The following is a 26,352-nucleotide window of genomic DNA, read 5'->3' as shown; positions in this document are numbered from 1 at the left end:
CTGCTATCCTTGTCTGTCGAGCCTCCCCGTCTCTCCTGTTGGATCCAGATGTAATTTCCGAGGACCACGGATGTCTGCTCCAACCCAACCTCTGAGCTCTCTGTCTGTCAGCGTGGATGCTTCATGGCTGACATGCTTTGAGAAATCCTGCTCAAAGGACATTCAGAAAGTGTTTCTGAATAGCAAAAACCCCTCAACTAGGAATACTTACCTGGCTAAATGGAAGTGCTTCTCCACCTGGTCTCTTGCGGAAGGTGTATCTCCAGAGGAGGCACCCTTGGGCCTTCTGCTGGACTATCTGCTAATTCTACAACAGTGTTTGGCTATTAGCTCTATAAGAGTGCATCTCAGCAGCTATTTCAGACTTCCGTTTCTTGGTGGATGATAGATCCCTTTTTTCAAACCCCATTGTCACCCAGTTCCTAAAGGGCTTGGTCCGATTATACCCACATGTGTGAGACGCCATCCCTCCTTGGGATCTGAGCTTAGTTCTAGAAAAATTGAAGGGACCTCCCTTTGAGCCACTGGCAACTTGATCTCTCCTTCGCTTTTCCATGAAGGTAGCATTTGTAGTGGCAATTACTTCAGCCAGAAGAGTGGGCAATTTGAGAGTTCCAGTGTCGTAGCCCACTTACACAGTTTTCCATAAGGATAAAGTTTATCTCCACCCTCACCCCACATTTCTTACAAAAGTAGTCCCTTATTTTCATGTTAACCAAGCAATCTACTTGCCCATGTTCTGTCTGAAATCACATGCACATAAGGTTTTCATTCCACACTTTTGCTTCTCATTATGCCGTTTCCCATCAGTCCAGAGACAATGGCAGTTTCGGACAGGTTGTCGTACTATCTCTGTTCTGGTAGACACCAAACCCACCTTCATGCATGTTTTCTTTTGAGTCGCCTAAAGTGAAATGGACCTGTGCAATCACTTGAAGAAGAAACTGGTTACCTACCTATTTGTGACTGTTATTCTTCGAGATGTGATGCACATGTCCATTCCACAACCCATTCTCCTTTCCCTCTCTATCGAAGGAACTGAGGGAGGGTTGAAGGTTGGCTTCGTCCTCTTATACCAGCACACAATAGCATGTGGCAGCTGAGGACTCCAGCCACCTCAGCAGGTACCACTGAGAGGAGAAAAGTGCATGAGGCGTGCGTGCACCTACAGAGGAACAGATATGTGCAACATGTCTCGAAGAATAACAGTTACGGAAAGGTAAGTAACTGTTTTATGCCATCACTCTCAGTATGGTGATAGACCGAGATAATTTTACAGTTCTACATCTATGTTCTATGTGCTTACAATTCTACAATACAGCATATACCAACCTTTTAAGATGAATTACTTCCAATGAGGAGTTTCTGCTCTAAGTCTGAACAGAATTCATTAAACAGAGTTGTAAGGAAGAGAAAAATCACATGCTGTGCTATGTTTTTCCTCTAGCAATTAACCAGATAATTGCAGTGCGTGAGCTTATCTGCATAGAATAATTTTTTCAGTAATTATACATTTAAATATAGTCGTGAGTTATTTTTTTGTAAGTGATCACCCAGTTTCTTTTAAAAAGGAAGGTGAGAGAGAGAGGAGTATGATACAATTAAGAAACTCAAGAAATTAGAGTGGGAGTATGTCTTGCTTCTCACACCAAGAGTGAGATGTTGTTCATTGCTATATATTCACCTTCCCCGAGGAAGCAAAGGTCTTGATTAATTCCTGTATTACAGAAACTGAAATGGAAGTAATTTCTGTTAATGTGCAGTCAATGACCTGTAATCTAGATAACTGAATTTTAATCACCACTTGGATATTAGAAGGTTATTTTAGTTTCTTCCTTGTTTGTTTATTCGATTCTGTTTTTATAGGTTGGTAACTAAAGGCTACAGTATGAAATATTTACTGATAATGGTGTTATGTTCTTGAAGACCTATGCACAGCTTTCTAAGATTTGCTGCATGCCTTTAAACAGATATACCGTGTTGGGCTGTTTGTGTGTAGAGAAATGCAATGCACATATGAGTTTTTACTTTTACCTAGTTTCTCTAATGCTGTTTATTACTTGTCTCAGATTCTGGTTGAATCACCCATTAAGATTTTTTTTATATGACATCTGAGAAATGACCATAGTTGTACTATAAATAGTGCTTAAGTGAGAGTTGAGTCTATTTGACTTAATGAACGCTTACGTTACTTGTTCACTTTTATAATTTTTTATATTCCTGCTTTTAAACACAATTTGCAGACAACTAGTTACACACACACACACACACACACACACACACACACACACACACACACACACACACACACACACACACACACACACAATTTAAATGGGGAAAAAAACTACATTGAAGTTTCCCTTAAGGGCTAAGATTTTACATATGTTAAGTCAGGACATTTATCTATCATTTCTACAATAACTTCAGTTCTGTCATATTGTGCACTCACATTAGACCAATTTTTAGGACGGTTTCAGAACATCCAAACTGGGGTGAAATTGAGGGGTTGAGGTAATCAGAAGCCTTGGTGCTGTGAAACTGGAGAGGGGTGCTAATCCTGTGAATCTCAGCTTTAGCTCTGCAGTCTTAAGAGCTGTGTTGGACTGAAGCCCAAAACTCTGCAGGTGTGTGAGTCCGGTCATTGCAGAATGTTGGCTATATGCAGCTAACCAGAAAATTAGGGTTATAGAGTATTAAACCAGAAGAGTTGCACATGGTGTTTTGCTCAAACTTGAACACAAACACTGTGGCATAAGCATTAAAAATGTAATGTCATGGAGTTAATTCACTGTGGGAACCACTGCTCGGAATGTCTTTTTACTCTTGTTCCTGAAAAATCTCAGCTATAGGGTATTTTTGAGGGGGAAGTTGCGTAGAATACTCAAGGAGCTAATAGAGGAGGTATCTGAGCCTCTAGCTATTATCTTTGGAAAATCATGGGAGACGGGAGAGATTCCAGAAGACTGGAAAAGGGCAAATATAGTGCCCATCTATAAAAAGGGAAATAAAAACAACCCAGGAAACTACAGACCAGTTAGTTTAACTTCTGTGCCAGGGAAGATAATGGAGCAAGTAATTAAGGAAATCATCTGCAAACACTTGGAAGGTGGTAAGGTGATAGGGAATAGCCAGCATGGATTTGTAAAGAACAAATCGTGTCAAACCAATCTGATAGCTTTCTTTGATAGGATAACGAGTCTTGTGGATAAGGGAGAAGCTGTGGATGTGGTATACCTAGACTTTAGTAAGGCATTTGATACGGTCTCGCATGATATTCTTATCGATAAACTAGGCAAATACAATTTAGATGGGGCTACTATAAGGTGGGTGCATAACTGGCTGGATAACCGTACTCAGTTGTTATTAATGGTTCCCAATCCTGCTGGAAAGGCATAACAAGTGGGGTTCCGCAGGGGTCTGTTTTGGGACCGGCTCTGTTCAATATCTTCATTAACGACTTAGATATTGGCATAGAAAGTACGCTTATTAAGTTTGCGGATGATACCAAACTGTGAGGGATTGCAACTGCTTTGGAGGACAGGGTCATAATTCAAAATGATCTGGACAAATTGGAGAAATGGTCTGAGTTAAACAGGATGAAGTTTAACAAAGACAAATGCAAAGTGCTCCACTTAGGAAGGAAAAATCAGTTTCACACATACAGAATGGGAAGAGACTGTCTAGGAAGGAGTACGGCAGAAAGGGATCTAGGGTTTATAGTGGACCACAAGCTAAATATGAGTCAACAGTGTGATGCTGTTGCAAAAAAAGCAAACATGATTCTGGGATGTATTAACAGGTGTGTTGTGAGCAAGACACGAGAAGTCATTCTTCCGCTCTGCTCTGCTCTGGTTAGGCCTCAGCTGGAGTATTGTGTCCAGTCCTGGGCACCGCATTTCAAGAAAAATGTGGAGAAATTGGAGAGGGTCCAGAGAAGAGCAACAAGAATGATTAAAGGTTTTGAGAACATGACCTATGAAGGAAGGCTGAAAGAATTGGGTTTGTTTAGTTTGGAAAAGAGAAGACTGAGAGGGGACATGATAGCAGTTTTCAGGTATCTAAAAGGGTGTCATAAGGAGGAGGGAGAAAACTTGTTCACCTTAGCCTCTAAGGATAGAACAAGAAGCAATGGGCTGCAGCAAGGGAGGTCTAGGTTGGACATTAGGAAAAAGTTCCTAACTGTCAGGGTGGTTAAACACTGGAATAAATTGCCTAGGGAGGTTGTGGAATCTCCATCTCTGGAGATATTTAAGAGTAGGTTAGATAAATGTCTATCAGGGATGGTCTAGACAGTATTTGGTCCTGCCATGAGGGCAGGGGACTGGACTCGATGACCTCTCGAGGTCCCTTCCAGTCGTAGAATCTATGAATCTATGAATAATGCACACAGCTGTTGCGGCTATTGATCCTAATTCCCACCTCAAGTTTAGAACTTGTCACTGTCTCCAGTTGTAGAGCTTCAGCTAAATTACTGTTGGCACCTCCTTATAAATCCAATACATAGCGCTTTGAGTTCTGAATATTCTTACAGGTGAGCCAGTTTTTGCATGAGGTCTCGACCTGGAAAGGAGTTGGAAGTGTGAGGAAGAGAGATGATCAGTTTAAAAACAATTGCTTAAATATCTGTGGGATCCCTGAATGACTCTTAGCTTAGTAGTAATATTTTTTAGGAAGTCGTCCTGTGGAGGCACAAGAATGGACATCCATTAGTATATTATTAGATGCCTTACATGCTACATCCAGAATATCTAAATGCTTAAGTATGACCTAAACTTGCATATGAAGAAAGAATGAGAAGTAGAATTTAAGAAAAATAGATCTTGACCTTACTAGGACAAAATCATTGATAATTAATAAACAGGAACATTCTGTGGACCTGAATTTATGAGCTGTCCAGTATAAAATAATTACTCTCTTGGATCCTATCATGACTACTTCACATTGGGAGTGTCATCAGAAAAATAAAAGTTGGCTGTGTAAATGTGGCCTTGACGCTTATATCATATTTAGTCCTCTTTGGGGATGTGGTTGCGAAAAAAAATGGAGTGGTCATTAACTGTATAAAGATGCAGCTGTTCAGCTACTAGGTAATACTTATCCTCTTCGTAACCTTGACAGATGGAAGAAAAGTTTTTGAGAATTGTATTATCAGCAAAGAAATCAATAACAAATGGGAAAAACTCACCAGATCCTCCTGATCTAGGACTTTTTGCAAGTGCTTAATAGAGGGGGGGGAAATCTTTCAAGGAGTGAGTTGAAAGTTTGACTTAATCTGGAACGGTTTTTTGGAATCGTATTGTAAATCACTTAGTTTCAGCTGGCCTTCTTTCTGGCGGCCTGAATTGTTTATTTGATGGGTCTTTTGGTCTGGGAACCTGTTGTGGTGCCCTTCTTTTTTTGGTTTCATAGTTTCAGATTATATCTAAGATCTCTGCCTGAAGATTAATTGTAATGATTGTCCAGTGGGACCTCAAACAGCTTCATGTTTTGGGAGAGACCATCATGACTACTTCACATTGGGAGTGTCATCAGAAAAATAAAAGTTGTCTATATAAATGTGGCCTTGATGTTCATGTTTTGGGAGAGACCATTTAATCAGCAGTTGGGGCTCTGATCAATCTCTAGCACGCTTAAAAGCTGCTCAAGGAGTATAGGAGATATCCAACCCAGAGGCCCCAGTAAGGCCTAGGAAGATGTTTATGTAGCAGCCTAAAATGTATGTCTGAATCTGGGCTGTGTTCACACCTCATTGAGGTATAAAGTGTGTAGGATCACTGACTCTATCAGGTGTTTTTTGTACTCAACAGAACTCCATTCCTATTGTGACAGATTGCCAGCTATGATGGGTCCCGCGCATTCTCCTCTTGTGGGGGTGTTCAGGGCGCCATTTCTCGCCCCTGATTTGGGGTATTAACTGTCCCACTAGTATCCCAGAGAAGGGGAGTGGAGAGGGAGGGACCCGGGCCCGCCCTTTACTCCTGGTCCCAGCCCAGGGGCCCTAGGGATAGCGGCAAACCACTTGAACTAGCGATTCCTTCCCCTGGGCTACTTCCCTCTCCGGCCCTTCAGCTTGTGGGGCTTCCTGCCCTCTCTCTGCTTGGGGAAGGTTTCTCTCAACCCTTTGTGTCTGTGGAGTCCCTCGGCTCTGTACAAGCCGGATTTCCCTTTACCTAGGGTCTTGGTCTTCTGGCCCGCCACAACACTTTTCCAAACTCTCCACTGCTTCCTTCAAACTGCTCTCTGCTCCAACACCAAACCACTCTGCTTCAACTCCTCCAACTGTCTTTTTATCAGGTCACTGGCTTCAGGTGCTCTAATTGGCTTAATTGGCTTCAGGTACTCTAATTAAACTGTAGCAGCCTCTCTTCCCTCTACAGGGAATAAGGCTCTCCTCATCCTGGGGCTTACATATCTCCCATCTATCACTCTCCTGCTGCCCTCTGGCCATGCTGTATCACACTATGTTTTCAGGCAGAAAAATATGATAAAGGTGGATTGTTTACTACAAATCACCTTGTGAGCCATTTGGGCTAGTCTGCAGGGTTTCTCTTAGGCCGTAGGATTGCACTCTGGGTAAGTAATGCCAATATGCCATCTTGGGTTTTTTTTTTTTAATCCTACTAAGACACTATGGTGCTCTCGCTATTCAAAGATATCTGGCTTTGTAATTATGTTCAGGTTACTAGTTACTTTCCTTCAGTACTAATAGTGCTTGTGGGTGGAGCGAAGAATGAGGTGGGAGGAAGAGAGAACACACAGCAGAAGTAGACTTGAAGGGAAATGTGTCCTGCTAGAAATTGTCTCTTCAGTTAGAGAAGAGCTGTGTCTATGCTAAATTTTGTTTCCTAAAACTTCCCACTGTTGCTGCTTTGATGGTGGCAATGGTAGGAATGGTAAAGTAACCACAAATCTGTGCATTTTTACTGCAGTGTTGTCCCGTGCTGCTCAGAATGGATCTCGATGAGCTACTGGTTAAAATATCCCAGCTCCTGAGTCTTGCCTACCCTAGTACTCTCACCATTGCTATCACTGGTGCAGCTCCACAACAGTGGGAAATTTTAAGGAAAAAGCCTCGTGTAGGCAAGGCCATTAGTAGTTGCCTCCTAAATGGCCAATTCAGGCTTTGGGAAGTAAAAGTAGTAAAAGAAAATGGCTAAATTACTGCTCTAAGGAGAGAAATTAACACAAACTGGGCCAGGATCCTTGCTTTAATTCAGGCCACAGTAACTGCATTAACAGATTAGTGACAGAGCACGCAGGTGACATCAAAAGGGTTTGTGTCTGGTGAAATCCCAGCTTGTGATGCAGATATAGGACAATAGGACTAAGTGAAGTGCCTTGTGCTGCTTTGAAGTTGTGGTAGAAATATTTTTTTTTTATTCAGGTCTATAATGTTGCTTGGTGCCAATGTTTTGCAGTGTCTCATAATTGGGGCTGGACCCTGTGGCCTTCGTACAGCCATCGACCTGTCCTTACTAGGAGCCAAGGTGGTGGTCATAGAAAAGCGGGATGCCTTCTCTCGCAACAATGTGCTGCACCTGTGGCCATTCACCATACACGACTTGCGGGGTCTTGGCGCCAAAAAGTTCTACGGCAAGTTCTGCGCAGGAGCCATCGATCACATCAGTAAGTAAAGCATCTGTTATCCACACATCTGATCTCGTTTCTCCTCAGGGAAAAGGTGGGAGATATGTAGTGACTCAGTAAAATTTGATCTTCAGCAGTAGCTCCTCTGATCTGCTGTGTCCCTGCAATATGTGACTTTGATGCAATTCAGTCCTATGTTTTTATAGCATTGTTTGGGCCAGACCTAGATGTGGGCTAAAGGTGGGGCTGTTGCAGAACCTGTAATTGCAACCCAGCATACACCTATGATCTTGCCATGAACCCTTCCTTTCTACTTTGAAAATTAGACTTGGGGAACCAACCCCCCCCCTTCCAACTGATAATTCTCTTTAAGTGCCTCAGTCTTACCCCTGCAACTGTCACACTAATCCCTTTCCCTACAAATGCTAGGCAAGTTGCAGAAAATGGCCTAATACTCTTGAACATCACACTTTGCCTATGGCCCTGCAAAACCCCCAAAAGTAGAAATAAAGCTATGACACTCCTGGTACAGGCAAATATAAGACAATTTCACATAGGTTGTAATCTGTACATTTGGAAGAGTGGAAAGGAGTGGTGAAGATGGATTCACTACTTAACGTTTTTAGGAAAGTGTCTGAGGACAAGAAAAGCTGCCAGACTATGAATAGGATTTGATTGGGTAGAGGGTTAGGAATCAAGCTATTGAGAAGATAAGCTAGGTTTGATTTTAAATGGGGGATCTACTGCCCTTTGAAAGCTGAATGACTATGCTTTCACAGTCAGCAGAGTAATGCATTCCATTGTTTTTGATCATGTATTGGGCATGTCCCCAGCCAGTTCTTTTTAGCCCCGGGGATGTTTTCTACCAAGTGGTGAGCCAACAAAAGCTGGAAGAAAGGGAAGCAAATCCTACCTAGCAAAAGCTGATAAACAGGACTTGGCCTCCAGTGTAGGAAAAAGGTCTAGCTCTTGCTTTGAAGTGATAGGACTGACAGAAAGATTTCTGGAACTTTGACCTTACAGACAGAGACACAGAGCATTCCATCCTCTTTTGTCCCGTCCCCCCCCTCCCGTTCCCCCCCCCCGTCCCCCCGAATTACAGCAATTAAGTGGAGTCCCGAATTAGGCAGTAGAGTTTTCCCTGCAGAGTAGCAGTGTCTTTATCTCCTGTAGTATTCCTCCAGGCCTACAAACTGCCTACCTCACTCTAAGAAGCTGTGCTAGCTCTTGAAGGAGCAGAAGGTGTGAAGCTTGATGCCCTGCCATGAACCCTGAACCACAATCCTTGGGATAGGAAGGCAGGTGTTGGACAAACTTCCCCATTGGTCTGGGAGACTGATTTCTGTGTTCTTTAAAAACATCTTATAAAATGCTTTATTTATAAAAATGATCTGAAGAGGCTTATGTAGTAACTGGTGCTTCCATAAGATGTGCACTGATGAACATTTATAATACAGGTAGATTTTGTCTTCATACAATATTAACTTATTGTCTGAGTCTATCTCCTGTCCTGCAGGTATCCGTCAGCTCCAGCTCATCCTCTTGAAGGTTGCCTTGATCTTGGGAATAGAGATCCATGTCAATGTGGAATTCCAGGGGCTTGTCTATCCCCCTGAGGACCAGGAGAATGAGAGTAAGTAGAACGAAATGAGAGGGGTGTGTGGGAGGGGGGAGTAGGGGAGTAAAAATGGGACAGGTGCATGTACACAATGCTGCTCTTCAGACTGAAGAAGCAGGCTAGTTTAATCCAATAGGTTTTACTTTCTAGTACCTAAATTTGGTGGTTCTTGGTGGTCCCTATGGATATTCACTGGGGGTTTGGATGCGCTCTCTTTGCCCTGGACCAGAAATTCTTCAATAGCAGCGTCTGTTGGTTTGCACCTGCACCTTTCGTCTCCATGTGCTCCGAACCGAGGGCATAAGGGGCAGTGCGGACCAGCCACCTCTCCAGTTCCTGCTCTACCGCAAATCTGAAGAGGATCTGAGCAGTGGGGAAGGAGGATGGGACGCAAATACACAGGGGAACCATGCAGCTTGAAGAACTCTAGCTACTATAAGGTATAAGTAACCTTCCTTCTTCTTTGAATGCTGGTCTCCATGGGTATTCACTGTAGGTGACTCCCGAGTGGTATTTATTGAGTAGGCAAGTCTAAGGAGGTGCTTTGCACCAGTCTGCAGGATCGCTGAACCAAAGGAAGCAACCACAGCCATGAGGGCATAGTGCTTGGAAACCATGTGACTGAAGCCCCAGGTTGCTGCTCTGTAGATCTCAGAGGGGGGGATTCCTTGAGCTTGAGCTCTGGTAGAATGAGCCCTGACCAATAGTTAATAGTTTAGTCGTAGTTAGTTAGTGGGGATGGGGGGTCTGCCCTGCCCTCCATTGTTCTCCCAGGGCATTTAGTGTGACCAGGGTTCTGAGCTTCAAGTCCAACCTGGCCTGCCTTCAGGACTTCCAAGTGAGTGACCCTCTTGAGAGCTCCCTTGGGGGATCACACATTCCATCAGAGTGTGAGACCTGCCACTCCTTTCCCCTTGGCACTAGGCAGTCTCTGGAATTTAGACTCTGCAGACATCTAATGGAGCCCTCCGTGAGGCCCCTGTCAGATCTGGAACCTTTCTGCTCTCCCTCTTGTTGGTCAGAGCCTCCGGGCAGCGCCTCACTAGCAACAGCATTTTCCAGCTCAGAATCCTCCAGCAGCCCCAAGGACTCCATGAAACGAAGATATGAAGAGGAAAGGAGAAACAGCTATAGAAAGAGACAAATCACTGCATAAGACCACCAAGAAAAGGTCTGCCTTTTCCCCACCCTTGATACCAGGTGAGACTCCGTGCCTCAGAGTGGGTTCACCCAGAGCTCACAGGGAGCACGGGCCAGGTGCTTCCGGCACTAAGGTGTGTAAGTATAGGAAGGAGAACTCGCCCACCGCACCACACCGAGACCTGTGCCCAACCCCACCTCAGGACACCAACCTATACTGAAGTACCTGGCCAGTTCTCCTTCCTAAAACCTCATTACAGCCTTCTTGAGGACCTGGCAATTTACACAGATCCTGAGTTGCCAAAACCATAGGACTCAGTTCTAGTCAGAGAGATCACTACACTATTCAGATGAACAGGAGGTGATACCACTGGTTCCCCCAATGGTCCAGACACGGGACATCGGTCCAGGTGGTTTCCAGAGGCCCCTACATCCCCATGACCTATACTATGCAGCTAGGGACCAATGGTACCCCACTGTGGGATCTGCTTCTGTAACCATATATGGGCTTACACACTGACGATACTGGAGCTCTTGGGATCCATGCTATCAAGCCTCAGACTGAGGAGCTGGGGGCATCACTTTTGGCAGAAATTACCTCCAAGAGAGGAACCTCAACTCCCCAGGATAATATGGAGGAACAACAACTGGACAAGTCAGTAGTGCTAGATCTGCCAACAGCATCTTCTTCATCTCCAGATGGTACCACCCTCTCTCTCCCCTCCAGAGGACTACAGGCAGTACCGGGAACTTCTGAGGAGGATCAGTGAAACCCTCCACAGTCCACTGTAAGAGGTTCAGGATCCTACACAAACTCCTGGATATTCTCCAGTACACAGATCCTTCCAAGGTGACTCTTGCTATTAATAAGCCCATTTTAGAGCCTGCTAAGGGCATTTGGTACACACCAGCCACCTGTTCCCTGACCCCTGAGAGGACTAAAAAGAAATATTTTGTTTCCTCCCGGGGGGAAGAAGTACTTTTTTCACACCCTAAGCTGAACTCTCTGATTGTCCAAGCAGTCATAGTGTGGAAGAGACTATACCAACCCAGGTCCACTCCTTTGGACAGTGATGCCATCATCAGAAAGAACTTTTCTTCAGCCAGACTACTATGCCACATTGAACTAACAGGCAGTCATGGCAAAGTATGACTTCATTAACTACAATAAGCTGCCAGAGTTCATCAGTAAACTATTGCAGGACTGTAGGCCTCAATTCCAGGCTATCCCTAGAGGAAGGGAAGCTGGTAGCTAGATCGTCCCTTCAGGTGCCACTTGATGCAGCGGACCTGGCTTCCTGTGCCATGGTGACCTTGGTGGTCATGAGTCAGATATCTTTGCTGCAGTCATTGGAGTTCCCCAAAGAGATCCGGTTGATGTTTGATAAATTGAAGAGAGTTCAGAGAAGAGCCATGGGAATGATTAAAATATTAGAAAACTTGCCAGATAGTGATAGACTCAAGGAACTGTATCTATTTATCTTATGAAAGAGCAGGTTAAAAGGTGACTTGATCAGTCTGTAAGTACCTCCGATGGGAACAAATATTTGATGATGGACTCTTCAGTCTAGCAGAGAAAAGTATAACATGATTCAATGGCTGAAAGTTGAAGCTAGAAAAATTCAGACGGGAAATAAGGTGTAAATTTTTAACAGTGAGAGTAATTAATCATTGGAATAACTTAGCAAGGATTGTGGTGGATTCTCCATCACTGGAAATTTTTAAATCAAGATTGGATATTTTCCTGAAATATATGCTGTAGGAATTGTTTTAGGGAAATTCTATGGCCTGTGTTATACAGGACGTCAGACTAGATGGTCACAATGGTCCATTCTGTAGAGATTCACAGATTCATAAATTCTGTTTTGAGGATAACAACCTATTTAGGGAGAAAGCTGAGTCGCTTCTTTCCCTTAAGGGTTCTTGTGCCACCTTCTACTCTTTGGGAATATACACCTCTGCTCTTCACAGGTAAATTTTCTAAGCTGCCACTACAAAGATACCAGCCAACCCCTCAGCTGTTCTACCACCAGAGGGCCTATGAACTCCTGAAAAGACGTCAGAGGGTGCAGCACGACAGACACATCATACCAAAACCATCCCCTCTCCAGACTCAAACACCTACCAAGACATTTTGATGGGATGTTCGCGAGCCATCAGCCAGTCCAGGCACAACCAGTCTCCATTCCCCCTTTCAGTGTTTTCCCCTGACCTGTTTTCTTCTTGTGGGCAGCTTATAACATTAGACAAATGGGTCTTAGGCATCATTGCAACTGGGTATGCAATCAAATTCCTGTTGTCCCACCCCCTTGAAAATCTACCCCTGTTCAGAGACCCCCTGTCATGAAAGGATTCTCGGACAAGAGCTGAACTCCCTAACCCAGCTAGGGGCTATAGAGCTTGTACCCCCTCGTCACAAGGGGAAGGGCCTTTACTTCAAATACTGCCTAATCCCCAAAAAGAAAGTGTGCCGGAGGCCATCCTGGAACTCAGGCAACTGAACATCATCTGCTACTCCAGATTCAGAATGTCTACCCTGTCTGCTATAATCCCTTCCTTGAATGAAGGTGACTGATTTGCAGCTCCTGATTTGAAGGACACTTGTTTTGCATATTTTGACATCCATCAGCGCACAGGAGATTGCTGCGTTTCACAGTGAGGTTAGTGCATTCCGGTACATGATGCTCCCCTTTGCCCTTTCAGCAGCCCCAAGGGTTTATACAAAAGTCATGGCAGTGGTGGCAGCACACCTGCACTGTCAACACAACTCTATATTTCCCTGCCTACGTTATTGGCTGCTCACAAGAGGCTTGTATCACAAGGCGCAGGTAGTACTCATCTCCTTACTCAACCTGAGTCACTCCTTGGGACTTCAGGTAAATCCAGGAAAGTTCACTTTAACACCCACAACAACTACAGAATTTACTGGAGCAAATCTAGACTCTATTGCAGCCAGAACCTGTTTACCACAGGACAGATTCCTTGCAAAGATAGACCTCATTCACCTTCTTCTCAGACATCAGTCCAGTCCTACTTAATCTAGCTAGGTCACCAGGCTACATGCATTTACTTTGACCCCCTTTGCGAGGCTCCACTTTCACGGTCTCCAGGCTTAGCTGAGGAAGGTCTACACTCTGAGCAGAGACCCCCTAGACAAAAGTCTCACTTCCTCAGTGTCCTGATATCACTCACCAAGTGGGAAAAGAGGGGCAATGTTTGTGTAGGGTTCCTTTTGTTCCTGTGCCACCCACAAAGACACTTGTTATGGATTCCTCTCTACTGGGCTGTGGAATGGATCTGGACAACCACGCAGCTCAGGGTTCCTGGACTCTGCAAGAATCCACACTCCACGTCAATGTTCTTGAGCTTCAGGCAGTACACGAAGAGTGTAAGAGGTTCCTGCCCTTCATCTGGTCCACAGATGTCCAGGTCAGGTCAGACAACATGGCCGCTGTTTATTATGCAAACAAATGGCAGAGCAAGGTCTGCCCCGCTCTGCAGGGAAGCAGTCAAACTCTGGAACTGGTGCATACAGCATCAGATTATCCTCTATGCAATGTATTTACCAGGAGTAATGAACTCCCTAGCAGACACCGTAGGCATTTTCACAAGGGGAAGCACCAGCAGATTTTTTTGCCAGTGGGGATTCCCATCATCGGAGCTTGTTGCAACTGATGGAAACAGGAAATGCCCGACCAATTGTTCTCAAGACTCACAGGGGCCTGACTTCAGAGGGGATGCCTTCCCAGTGCAATCGTCAGACCTGATGAAGTATGCTTTCCCTCACATTCCCCTCCTACCTCACGTCCTCAGAAAGATCAAGTGTAACAAGGCAACAGTGATTTTAATAGTACCATGGTGGCCATGACAGTTTTGGTTCACCACAGCTGGGCAGATGGCCTCCTGCCCATGCATTCACCTGCAGCTATCTCCCAGCCTACTGCCACAGACAGGAAGCATCCCCAACCATCCCACCACCACACCTCTCCATCTGTGAGACTGGTTATTGGATGGACAGCAGACTTGCACAGATCTTGCTTGGAGGAGGTCCAATCCATCCTTCTCAATAACAGGAAACCCTCAACAAGAAAGTGTTATGCTGCCAAATGGAAGCGGTTCTCCCTGTGATGCCAGAGCATCATTTGCCTTTGAAGAAGTCCAGAATTCCTCTTATCTTGGACTGTCTCCTCTCCTTTAGGTCATCGGGCCTATCCATCAGTTCACTACGGGTACACTTAGCGGCTATCAGTGTCTCTCATTCTTTGGTAGAGAGCTGTTGGTTTTCACCCACCCCATAACAGTAAAGTTGTTAAAAGGCATTGTCAGAAACTTGCCACCAGTTTCAAAATTTATGCCTGCTTAGGATGTGAACGAGATACTATCGGCGCTTATGAACCTGCCATTTGAACCTTTTGGCTTCCTGTTCCTCTTACACTTATTGATGGAGGTGGCATTCCTAACAGCTACCTCCTCGGCCAAGAGAGCGGGTGAACTCGGGGCCCTGGTGATGGACCCACCTTATACTGTCTTTCACAGAGACAAAGTATCCTTGAGATTGCATCCCAAGTTTGTCCTCATGATTCCTCCTGATTTTCACTTGAACCAGAAGGTTCACCTTCCTGTATTTTATCTGAGACCTCACAATAATGAGGAGGACTGGAGACCCTAGATGTACACAGAGATCTGGCCTTCTACCTGGACAGGCCAAGGCCCGTTAGAAGATCTCTGAGGTTATTCGTCTCCTTTGCTGAGAGGATGAAAGGAGAGGCAGTATTTTCCCAAAGACACTCTGAATGGATTTCCAACTCCATCCTCTTCTGCTATGAGCTGGCAGAACCCCTCCTCCTTAGTCTGTCAAGGCTCATTCTACCAGAGCTCAAGCTGCCTTAATGGCTTCCCTGCATGGAATCTCACTTTTTGAGACCTACAGAGCAACAACCTGGGGTTCCATTCACATGGTTACCCGGCACTGTGCCCTTGTGCAAGCCTCCGCTGTGGATGCTTCCTTTGGTTCAGTGATCTTGTGAACTGTGGTGCAGAGCACCTCCTCAATAATCACTGCTCGGGAGTCACCCACAGTGAATATCCACAGGAACCAGCTCTTGAAGAAAAGACGGTTACTTACCATATAGTCACTGGAGTTCTTCAAGCTGTATGGTCCTTATGGGTATTCGCATCCTGCTCCCCTTCCCCTCTGCTCAGATCCTCTTCGGATTTGCGGTAGAGTAGGAACAGGAGAGGCGGTCAGTCCACACTGTCCCTTGTGCTCCCAGATGAGGGCATGAGGAACTGAAGGACACAGACTGACAGACACAGCGATTGAAAAATTTCCAGACCCAAGCGCAGGGAGCGCATGCAAACTCCCAGCAAATACCCATATGGGCCAACACTTGAAGAACTCCAGTTACTATAAGATAAGTAACTTAACCTTCCTTTCTTCACTTTACAAAACTAAAAGTACCTAATGTATTCTGCTGAAATGGACAAAATGCTACAGTTTATAATAGTTCCTGCAGAATTTTGGCCCATTGCGCCTACAATACTGTAGAACTTTTTTGAAACAGCAACCACTTGAATTGCATGCGTTGTGGCTATTTAGATCATTTTCCCTGCACACTTGCCATGGATGTTGTTGGCAGTCTTGTTACTGGTTAAACAGATCAAGTAACGTATGAGAAGTTGACTTTGAATCTATTGGGCAAAGTCTTTTTCAGTCTTGTAACACAGAGAGCCTTACAATGATCTCTCTAGTATACTGTTATACTTTGTCCTAGTTCCATTAAACCCCATTTGTCTAAAAGCTTTTGGTAGATTGTGGCTGTTCGGGTTCCCTTTAAGTGAAACGATGTGTACAATAGGCTTAGATCTTACTACTGCAAGTGTTTTCCAGATGCAATCGGGGTACCATAATGGTCCTGAAAAGATGCTACCACCACCTGTTAGGGTATCAACTGTGTAGCCTCCCAAGCCAGGGATGAGAGAAATGGTTTGTGTAGGAAGTGAGAGGTGATTCCTGTGCTCATTTTTTTTTTTTTAATGTCTGTGTATGTAGATGCACCTAATACATTATTAACTGAGGGTTTATCCACAGGGATAGGCTGGCGTGCACAGGTCCACCCGAAAACACACCCGGTGTCAGAGTACGAATTTGAAGTGGTCATTGGAGGAGATGGCAGGAGGAACACTTTAGAAGGTAATGGCTCCTGATGCGTCCACAATGGAGAGCTTTCCACAGCACACACTTAGCAGTGGAATTGTCTCTATTTTAAATGGTCATAGCAGAGCTGAACAAAAAAATTTTTCTGTATGAGCTGCACTCCAATCTTTTTCCAAATATTCATCACTTAAAAAGTCTGTAAAGATGTGACAGAGGAGACACAAGCTCCCCTTCAGCCCTCAGGAATCCAGTTGGCCAGTTGTATCACCACTTCCTCTTCCATTCTCTTCATCTTCCTCTACAAGCAAAGCAGCAGGTGTATTGGGCTTGATTACTTTCTGATTCTCTACATATCCTAGATTTTTTTTTTTTTTTTTTTTATGTGGACTAATCTTGCACTTGCAGCGCCTCCTGCTTCTGAGATAAGGTGGGGAATTATTAGGCATATCAATGGGGTGGTTGGGAATGATATTTTAAATCATTGCTGTAAGAGCCATTGCACTGTGTGGGAAAGAGGTGAGTCATTTCAATATAGTCAGACATTTTCTTTTTCTTCAAAGATCCAAGTTTTATTTTCCTGGTTTAGCAATTTGCAAGAGAGGATTTTGTTGCTTCCCCTATAAAGAAGAGTGTCTGTAATATCTGACCCCTTCCGTCATATATTTAGGGGCCCGCTTTGTAGCAGGCTGAGTGAGTCTTCTCTGAACTTGAGCTGTATTTCATGATCTCTGCTCTATCCTGTCCCTAGGGTTTCGTCGGAAGGAGTTCCGTGGTAAACTGGCAATTGCTATCACAGCAAACTTCATCAATCGAAACACCACAGCCGAAGCCAAAGTGGAGGAGATCAGTGGCGTGGCCTTCATATTTAACCAGAAGTTCTTCCAGGATCTGCGAGAAGCCACAGGTTTGTGAACAATGACCAAGTATCTAGAGGTGAAGGAGTTTATCTAATTACCAGTTTTTTACACCAGTTTTTGTCTCCTTAAGCTGCTTTTTTTCACCAATGAATGAGTGAGTTTCGTGGCCCTTGATCCAAGAAGTACATCACTATTGTCTGTCCTTCCTGTCTGATTGTCTCCCACTTTCTCAACTGATTTGTTCCAGCTTGTTCTTCAGCTGCTTGTCATTGTAGCTTGTAACTGGAGGGCTGTGCTTTTTAACTTTTGGACAAGTGGTAAGCCGTCGGAGCATTCCATGGAGAAACTAGGATGCCATGTTTTCCCTGTCTCCCCCACTCCTCTGAAGTCAAGCTTCGGAATGTCAAAACAAGGTCAGGGCCGCTAGGGAGGGAGAGAGATGTCTCTGTGTAGCTAAAGATTCAATTTTTGAAATCCCTTGAAAGCATGTGAATCAAATGCTCAGTGCAGCCATATAATAGTTCTCTCTGTTGTAAGGGTTACCAGCCCATGTAATTTCAGTCTGGTGTATACTCCTTGTAGGTTGGAGCTTTCCAAGACTTTGGGGGATTTTGGCAGGGCCCTCCATTACATTTAGAGGCGTAGGTGAGTCTCATGTGCACTATCAGACATTCTCTGTGCACAGGCCTCACCTTCGCATGAGCCAGGAGGGCTGAGCCAGAGCTCTTCCAAACGATGCTGTGAGCTCTTGTACTACATATAACGTACAACCGACTTGGATGTAGTAACACACTTTTTCTGTCATAGGTATTGACTTGGAGAACATTGTCTACTACAAAGATGACACTCACTACTTCGTCATGACTGCCAAAAAGCAGAGTTTGCTGGACAAAGGGGTGATACTGCATGTGCGTATTACATTCTCCCAAACCTCTCCATATTGGATGTATGAGACAATCTGGCCTTGGCACCTTGGGAGAAGGGAGTATATTTTTGAAGGGAATTAAATAAATGAGCGTTTAACATATACCTGGGCATATAGACTTCTCTTCAATGTTTTGAGGTAGGCCTCTCTTAGGACATGGCCAGCAGGATTTTTAAGGCAGGCATGTGACTAGTGCCCTGTTTGAGGAAGCAGATTGAGTCCTTAGAAAAGGATGACATGCTCTGCTCTGCACTCATTCACATCCCCCTTCAGATCTGGGGCTTCTAGACATAGCAAGTTTAAATGTCCTGCAAGGCCCATAGACTCCTTCAGTGACTCTGCCTCGTTTGGTGGAGGTGAAAGAACTGGGAGTGTGTGAAGGATCTTGTGATCAGGGCCGGCTCCAGGCACCAGCACAGCAAGCAGGTGCTTTGGGCAGCCAAGGGGAAGGGGCGGCACGTTGGGCTATTCGGCAGCAATTTGGCGGCCGGTCCCTCTCGGAGGGAAGCACCTGCCGCCGAATTCCCGCCGAAGAAGAAAGCGGCGCAGTGGAGCTGCCGCCGAAGTGCCGCCGATCGCAATTGGGATTGCGGCTTTTTTTTTTTTTTCCTCACGCCAAAAACCCTGGAGCCGGTCCTGCTTGTGATAGAGCTTTACCCATTACTTGTATTGACAGAGATCAGTTTAATGTTGGTTTTGGTCCTAAAGAAATAAGTAGGACTCTAGATCTTGCATCTTTTGTCTGAAAACAGAGCATGGAGGGAAGTGCGCAGGAGTTTAAATTAACTACCATATACACCAATGGGCTAACACTTCATTTACACTTGATTTGTCAACAGCTGGACTGCACTATTTAGTCTGTTCTGACAATATACAGCGCCAGGCTGTACCTTAGAACTGCCTCCTATGGTTATGGCAAGACAGCTGCATATTAATCACCAAGAATTTAACATTCTCCAATAAGTTGTTTTACTAACTGGCCTGCTAGTGGTTTGGGACCGTTATGCAATATCTCACATGGGGTATGTCAGTCTGACTTGGAGAAACATGATTTGAAATAATATATTAGGGGAATCCTGGATTTCAGATTTCAAACATTAGTCCAAATAAACATGTAAAAATATGGTATGTTAATTGCTTTGCTCAGATGCCCTAAGCTGGCGCACACTAAGCTTGTTTTAATCAAGACCTAAACCCAGACATGCTTCCCTTATAGTGAAGTTCACAGGACTTCAGCTGGATGCTTTCACTGAGGGCATGTCTACCCAGTGAGGTAACGCGTACTACGGGCTGGGGACTGGGAGCAGGGGTGATTTCTAAAGCGACTAACATGTAATGCAGTAACTGGCCCACGAAGACCTGCTGGTGTGCACTAAAAGTTCCCTAGTGCACTTTAACATAGTACTGTGTCAAACAGTGCTATGTTGAAGTGCATTAGGAAACTTTTAATGTGCACCAGCTGGATCTACACAGACCAGTTAGTGCGTGACACAGCGTGCTTTAGAAATCACTCCTCTGTAGTCTGCATTGCTTCTCTGTGTAGACAAGCTCTTAATCTTCACTTCAGCTTTTTATGTTGATGTGATTTAGGTTTTTATAGCTAAGCTCTGAAGTTCACTCCCTATAAAGATGGAATAGAAAAGGTATTTAAGTACTCAAAGTAAAAAAAATTAATTTAGCAGGTGACGTAATCATGAAGCTTCTTCAGAAACAATCATCAAAAGGCTGTAGTTATACAACTTTATGAAGCTGTAGCGTCTGTTGTTGACTGTATCCTTTTGGAAGTGACCCTACATATTATTCATGGCCAAGATACTGTTGCCAGCTTTAGCATATATGCTTTCCATTTGTAGTGTGCATGCTAAGCACCCCCACAACCACTGCACTTGCTGGCACTGCCCACTTTTATACTTTTCACACCTCTGGAGTGACCATATTGCCTGTTGGCATGCTCAGAAATGCCAGCAGGGTTGTCAAGGCTCTTTGCAAGAAGAAGAGATAGAAACATTGTTTTCTCTTAGAGGCCTAGACACTAATGATCATGAAATAATTTAGGGAAAGGTCCTAAATCGTTGGACTCAGAGGAGTCTCAGAACCTACAGTTGTAGATTGTCTGCAGATACTAAACTTAAAATTCCCTCTCCCAGCATGGCTGTTCTACTCTGACTCTTCTCTCTTTTGGTAGGACTACGCGGACACAGAGCTGTTACTCTCACGGGAGAATGTGGACCAGGAGGCTTTGCTCAACTATGCCAGGGAAGCAGCTGACTTTTCTACCAATCAGCAGCTGCCATCACTGGACTTTGCCATCAATCACTATGGGCAACCTGATGTGGCCATGTTTGACTTCACCTGTATGTACGCATCAGAGAATGCAGCGATGGTGCGAGAGCAGAATGGTCACCAGTTGCTCGTGGCACTGGTTGGGGACAGTCTGTTAGAGGTAGGTGTTAAACAGCTCACTCACTGTGTGAGCCATGAATGGAAGTGATCGCACTCCTATTGCCATTGAAATGAATGCAGCTTTCCCTTTGTGCTATGAGCGTTTTATCATGAGGAAGGCAACTGCTGTTTTATATAGTAGTGGGAGGAGCAGGGGGAAGGAATGGTGGGAGGAGCAGGGGGAAGGAATGGTGGGAAAACAGTGAGTATTCAGCATAGCAGTGACCTGCTGAAATTGCATCTGTTCTACCTGCTCCTTGTTGTGGCCGCTAGAATCCCTGAGGACACTATGCTAGGATAGTTAATAATTAGCATACTGTAGTTAGTTTGAAATATCTGTTTTTTAAGAGAAGCTCTTAGCAGCTCCAGACTATGAGTCATTGTAGGGAATAATGAAACACTAGCTGTGGATTAGCTCACAGCCAGTTCACCATGCATTTGGCCTCCACTAGCCCAGAGGGAACCAGTGTCTCCAGCTAATCTCTGAGTTATAATATCCTAGTAGGCTACCCTCTAAATATGTTCTTGGTGCCATTTTTAATTTCCTTTCCCAAATGACCTTTTCTTCCCCCTTCCCCCTCTTTTTTTTTTGGTGTGTGTGTGTGTGACCTATTACATCTAGCCATTCTGGCCGATGGGAACTGGAATAGCCAGGGGCTTTCTGGCTGCCATGGATTCTGCTTGGATGGTACGAAGCTGGTCTCAGGGAACTAGCCCTTTGGAGGTCCTCGCAGAGAGGTAATGGAGGGTTATTGTGGGGAAATGAGTCTAGTTGTGAATTCTGATCTGAATACAGAATGATTTGGGGGCAGAGGTAGGTGGAAAAGTAATTGTGCTCAGAAGGCTAACTCTTCTGACCATCCACTCCAATTCCTTGTCCTGTTACAGATGTGCACCCAGAGTGGGGTGGAGGGAGCAAACCTTGTGTCTTTAGTGTTCCTGGAGGCTGCCCATTGGAGTGGTTTGATTAAGGGAAAGATTTCCCAAGAAGGTGAGGGAACTGGCCAGAAGCACCACCATGTGAAGGTCGGGATCACACACACATGCACACTGGTGGTCGGCTGTAACTTGCTGCTCTGAGCACCACAGGTCCAGTGGAATCTATTCAGAGAGGAACAGAATAGCCACCAAAGTGTGTTGTTGCTACTCTCTATTGGTTAAAAGCAGATTAGGGAAAGGAGAATATTTTCTTGGTGGTTGTTGGGATTGTATTAGGTGGAAAAAGTGAGTCTGATCAGTGCTCTGAGCCTTAACTATACAGTCTAGGTGAGGAAAAGCTTAGATGCCAAGGGGATAGATGCCTTTGAAATAGCTGGGAGACAGAAATACATGCTAATTCCAATTATCTTGTAAATATTTTTTCTGTTTTTTTTTTTTTTTAATTTGAAGATAATGGTCTATATTTAATTCCATACTCCGGCCTCTACATTCACTATCCTATTTTCACGTTGAATCTACTGCTTGCGCATTCTCTCTTGTTTGTTTGTTTGTTTGTTTGTTTGTTTGTTTGTTTGGTTCCGGGTGACATAGCAGCCTAGGAATTGCCTTTACAGATCAAACCAGAGGTCCGTCCAGGGTGGAATGATTTAAATCACTGGGTTTTCTTTAAAAAAAAAACAAACAAAAAAAACAAAAAACTAACAAAACTCTAAAACTCATTGATTTGATTTAAATCAAGCAGAGGCATTGTAACACTAATTTGAAAACTTGTGCAATTGCTAGGTTAGATTAAAATTTATAATGAACTAAATTATAAATGCTGGGGGTTTTAAATGTCACTATAGCATTTTTAAAATTCCACTGCTGGTTGGGTATCTTATTTGAATTTTTTTTAAAACTGCTATATTGAGGTACATCACTTAAAGAGGTACAAAACTTTATGCACGTGTTCTTGAAATTAATGATACGAATAAGTCCTTGTAGTATCAGAGGCCAAAATTGTATTTTTATAAAAAAAAAATTTGTGTCATTAAAGTTTCTTCAAAAATTGGTTTTGACAATGAAAACTTCTCTAGATTTTCAATCCAAAATTATTTTGAACTTTTTTTAATACACACAGGACATAACTTTAGGGTCCTAATATAGGAGTTCAGCTTGGTCAAACCATTTCAGCTTCCTTGACGTGTGGAAGTTTGGTATTTCAGAAGGCAGTGTTGATTGTGCTTATAGCTTATCAATTTTGTGCTTGAGTTTGTGCTGTTATCACAATAAGGATGTTAATGAGGCCCTGAACTTGTCTTCATCATAGATGAGTGTTTTAAGAATGAAATTTAGTAGAAAAACCTCTGTTAAATCTGAATTTCTACTATCAATTACACCTCTACCCCGATATAGCGCTGTCCTCAGGAGCCAAAAAAATCCTACCGCGTTATAGGTGAAACCGCAGCCCCGCCCCCCCCGGAGCACTGCTTTACCGCATTATATCTGAATTCGTGTTATATCGGGTCGCGTTATATCGGGGTAGAGGTGTAATAGGAAATTAATTAGTTTCCTAATTAAAGAAATAGGCGCAAAATGTCCACTTTAACAATTTAACTATAAAATGGAAAGAAATTCCCAAACTAGCAACATGTGTATTAACTCATGAATTTTGTCCGTTCTGGGTCCCTCTAATTTAGTGTTGTCTGACATTGGCCAGAACCAAGTACAAGAAATCCTGGATCATTATAGAATATGGGTCGCGGCCCATCAGGGTAATCCGCTGGCGGACCGCGAGACATTTTGTTTACGTTGACTGTCCAAAGGCATGGCCCCCTCGCAGCTCCCAGTTCCCAGCCAATGGGAGCTGCGGGAAGCGGTTGCCAGCACGTCTCGGCGGCCCACACCGCTTCCCGCAGCTCCCTTTGGCCGAGAACAGCCAACTGCGGCCACTGGGAGCTGCAGGGGGCCATGCCTGAGGATAGTCAACATAAACAAAATGTCTCGCGGCCCACCAGCGGATTACCCTGATGGGCTGCGTGCCGAAGGTTGCCGACCCTTGTTATAGAATATCATATCCACTTGACAAGCTTCTTTCTAACTCCTGCCAGTTAGAGGTTGGCTTATGCCATCTTTCACATGGGTTTATATTCTTAATATTTTTATCCTGTCTGATATAATTGTGGAAGCTCTCATGATCCATATTAAATATTTAATACTTTTTTATTACAATTAATCTCTTGACATCAATACCACTTTGTGTCAGTGAGTTTCACAGGTTAATTATGAACTGAGGAAAAATGTATTTCATTTTCAGTTTTAATTTTGCTTGCTTTTATTTGATTTTGTCATCTTTTTCTTTCTTACAAGAGATTAAATAGGAGCATATGATTTATCTTGTCCATATTATTTATTATTTTGTATGCCTTTGTCATGTCTACTCTCTATCTATCACATCCCAATCATTTCCAGCACTTATATGAATTTCTCTCCTTGCAATTACTAACTTTTTTTTGTCTGTTTCTGGACTACTTATTTCTATTGTCTTTTTTGAGATCGGGTGACCAGAGCTGAAAACAGAATTCCAGGAGAGGGCATACTATTGATTTATATAATGGCAGTATATTTTCAGTATTATCTGTCTCATTCTATTATTCCCACCTCCCTGATTCCTGCTGAATTAAAATATAAACAGCTTAGATGCACAAGTACTGGATTTTGTTTGTTTCATATCTGAAGGGGTAGGTTTGTGAATTTGATTGTTCTAACCCTCTGAGTTCATGAGGGTCTTGACTTTGAAGGTGGTGGTGGTGATGTATCTCTTTCTCCTACTTGCTGATCTGAAGTTAGTATTTTTCCCTCAGGGAAAGCATTTACAGGCTGCTGCCTCAGACCACCCCTGAGAATGTGAGTAAAAACTTCAGCCAATACAGCATCGATCCTGTCACCCGGTATCCCAATATCAACGTCAACTTCCTGCGGCCAAACCAGGTAACTGGGCTGGCAATACCTTCGACAGCATGTGATCTGTGTCCTCTTCATGTAGCCATTGGTCTGTATCAGAGGTTCTCAACTGGGAGTGGGGGGACAGCACAGCGAGCCATAAACAAATGCCAGGTCGCAATGCCACTCACTCACATTTGGTCCCCGCACCGCTCTGGCACAATGGAGGGGTAGCTGGGCCAAACTTGAGCAAGTGGCATTGCCATGGCCGGAAGGGTGTAGTGTGTGGTGGGGAGAGGGCCCACCTGTGCACAGATGCACACGTGCTGTGGCGAGCGCCTCCGAACAGTGAGAGCCAGCAGGCCGGAGCAGGAAGCTGAGCCCAGGCCTGTATGACAGAAGCTACTGTCTAGGGTGAGTGTGGGGTGGGCTTGCTCTCCAACACCCTCCACTCCCCCCCCTCCACATTGAGCCAGGATAGAGCCAGGCTCTGCCCTGTGGGACAGGAGCCACCATTGCTTGCATCTCAGTGCCCTCTATGCTTCCTATGCTCGTAGTGCCAGGCAGCACCCTGCCCTGCACTCGTGTCCTGTATGCTGTGTGCATGCATAGTGCCAGGGCACCCTACCCTTCCCTGCTCTCCAGTGCCAGGCACTGGTCCCTGCCTGCATTCCAGGTGAGTGCTGGGTTGGCTTGCGCTCAACTCCCAGGCCCAGTCCCTGGGACAAGAGCCACTGTTGTCCAAGTCGGGTGAAGGGTGGGCACGCTCTCAAACCTCTCTGGCTAGGTGGCAGAATCCTTCTCTCTATTTTAAAGGGGACAGGGGGGAAGAATCCAAGTTTTAAAAAAATATTAAGGGGGGATTTGATTCAAAAAAGGTTGAGAGCCCCATGCCTATATGAGTATTTAGGGAATTGACAGTGGCAAAAACCAGAAATATCCATCAGGCTTAAACCACTGTACTGTACCCACTTCCCCTGTGACTAGATATTGTAGAAATCTCTAAACTCTGTTCACAATCATGTCATTTGTAGCTCTGAACTTCTCTGGATTTTGGCAGTTTCAGCCATGCTGACAATATATTTTTTGTATTTCCTTTATAATAACCCTATATACATTCAGTGGCTGCATGTTGGTGCCTATACTGAGATTCAGGCTAAGAGCTGTTCCTTGGGGTTCTGTGACTTTTGGGAATTGTCTACTGTGTGAATGTGTCATAAAATAACCTTTTATATAATCATCCCCTTCTTGTCTTAAGGGGGCCATGTTCCTTGTGTGTACGTGTGGCTTGTTTTTTAGAAAGGGAATTTAGTGTGCAAGGGCAGTAGCTCTGGCCTGAGGAGACTTCTCCTGCCATATTGGCTTTTGATGAGAGAGACTAGTCTTTTTGACCATTTTTAACCCTTTGCATTCTTACAGGTGCGCCACTTGTATGATACAGGAGACCTGAAAGACATTCACCTGGAAATAGAGAACTTGGTGAACTCCAGGACACCAAAGCTGACGCGGAATGGTGAGTCCCACCTATTGTTTCACTTTGTTGTGCTCTTCCAGAGCTGGGTCAGTGCATCAGATGTACAGAGAGGTCCCCTTCTGTTTCGAAAAGTGTCTCATTAATTCTTGGCTCAGAAGCTTGACTTTTCAAACACAATTAAATTTTCAAGCATAATTAAAATGTAAACATGTTCGCTTTACCTCAATTTCCCTTATTACAGTGTACTTCCAGATTTCTAAACATTTGTTTCCGAAAGGGTTTTTGGTC

At 44.3% G+C, this 26,352-nt stretch overlaps 1 protein-coding gene across 4 annotated transcripts in view; it reads left to right on the top strand.

The window, feature by feature from the left end:
- Positions 1-26,352, top strand: part of MICAL3 (microtubule associated monooxygenase, calponin and LIM domain containing 3) — a 168,515-nt gene that overhangs the window by 7,068 nt on the left and 135,095 nt on the right. For all 4 annotated transcript variants that reach the window (XM_065405170.1, XM_065405164.1, XM_065405156.1 and 1 more), the window contains exons 2-10: positions 7,422-7,629; positions 9,107-9,223; positions 16,440-16,541; positions 17,254-17,409; positions 18,170-18,270; positions 20,473-20,730; positions 21,352-21,467; positions 24,512-24,638; positions 26,010-26,103. In XM_065405170.1, coding sequence (XP_065261242.1) covers positions 7,422-7,629; positions 9,107-9,223; positions 16,440-16,541; positions 17,254-17,409; positions 18,170-18,270; positions 20,473-20,730; positions 21,352-21,467; positions 24,512-24,638; positions 26,010-26,103 — 1,279 coding nt within the window. The remainder of the gene's footprint in view (positions 1-7,421; positions 7,630-9,106; positions 9,224-16,439; positions 16,542-17,253; positions 17,410-18,169; positions 18,271-20,472; positions 20,731-21,351; positions 21,468-24,511; positions 24,639-26,009; positions 26,104-26,352) is intronic.

The sequence above is a fragment of the Emys orbicularis genome, chromosome 1, assembly GCF_028017835.1.
Source record: "Emys orbicularis isolate rEmyOrb1 chromosome 1, rEmyOrb1.hap1, whole genome shotgun sequence".
NCBI lineage: Eukaryota > Metazoa > Chordata > Testudines > Emydidae > Emys > Emys orbicularis.
The sequence above is the reverse complement of the archived record's forward strand: the minus strand, read 5'-3'. Positions and strand labels throughout refer to the sequence as shown.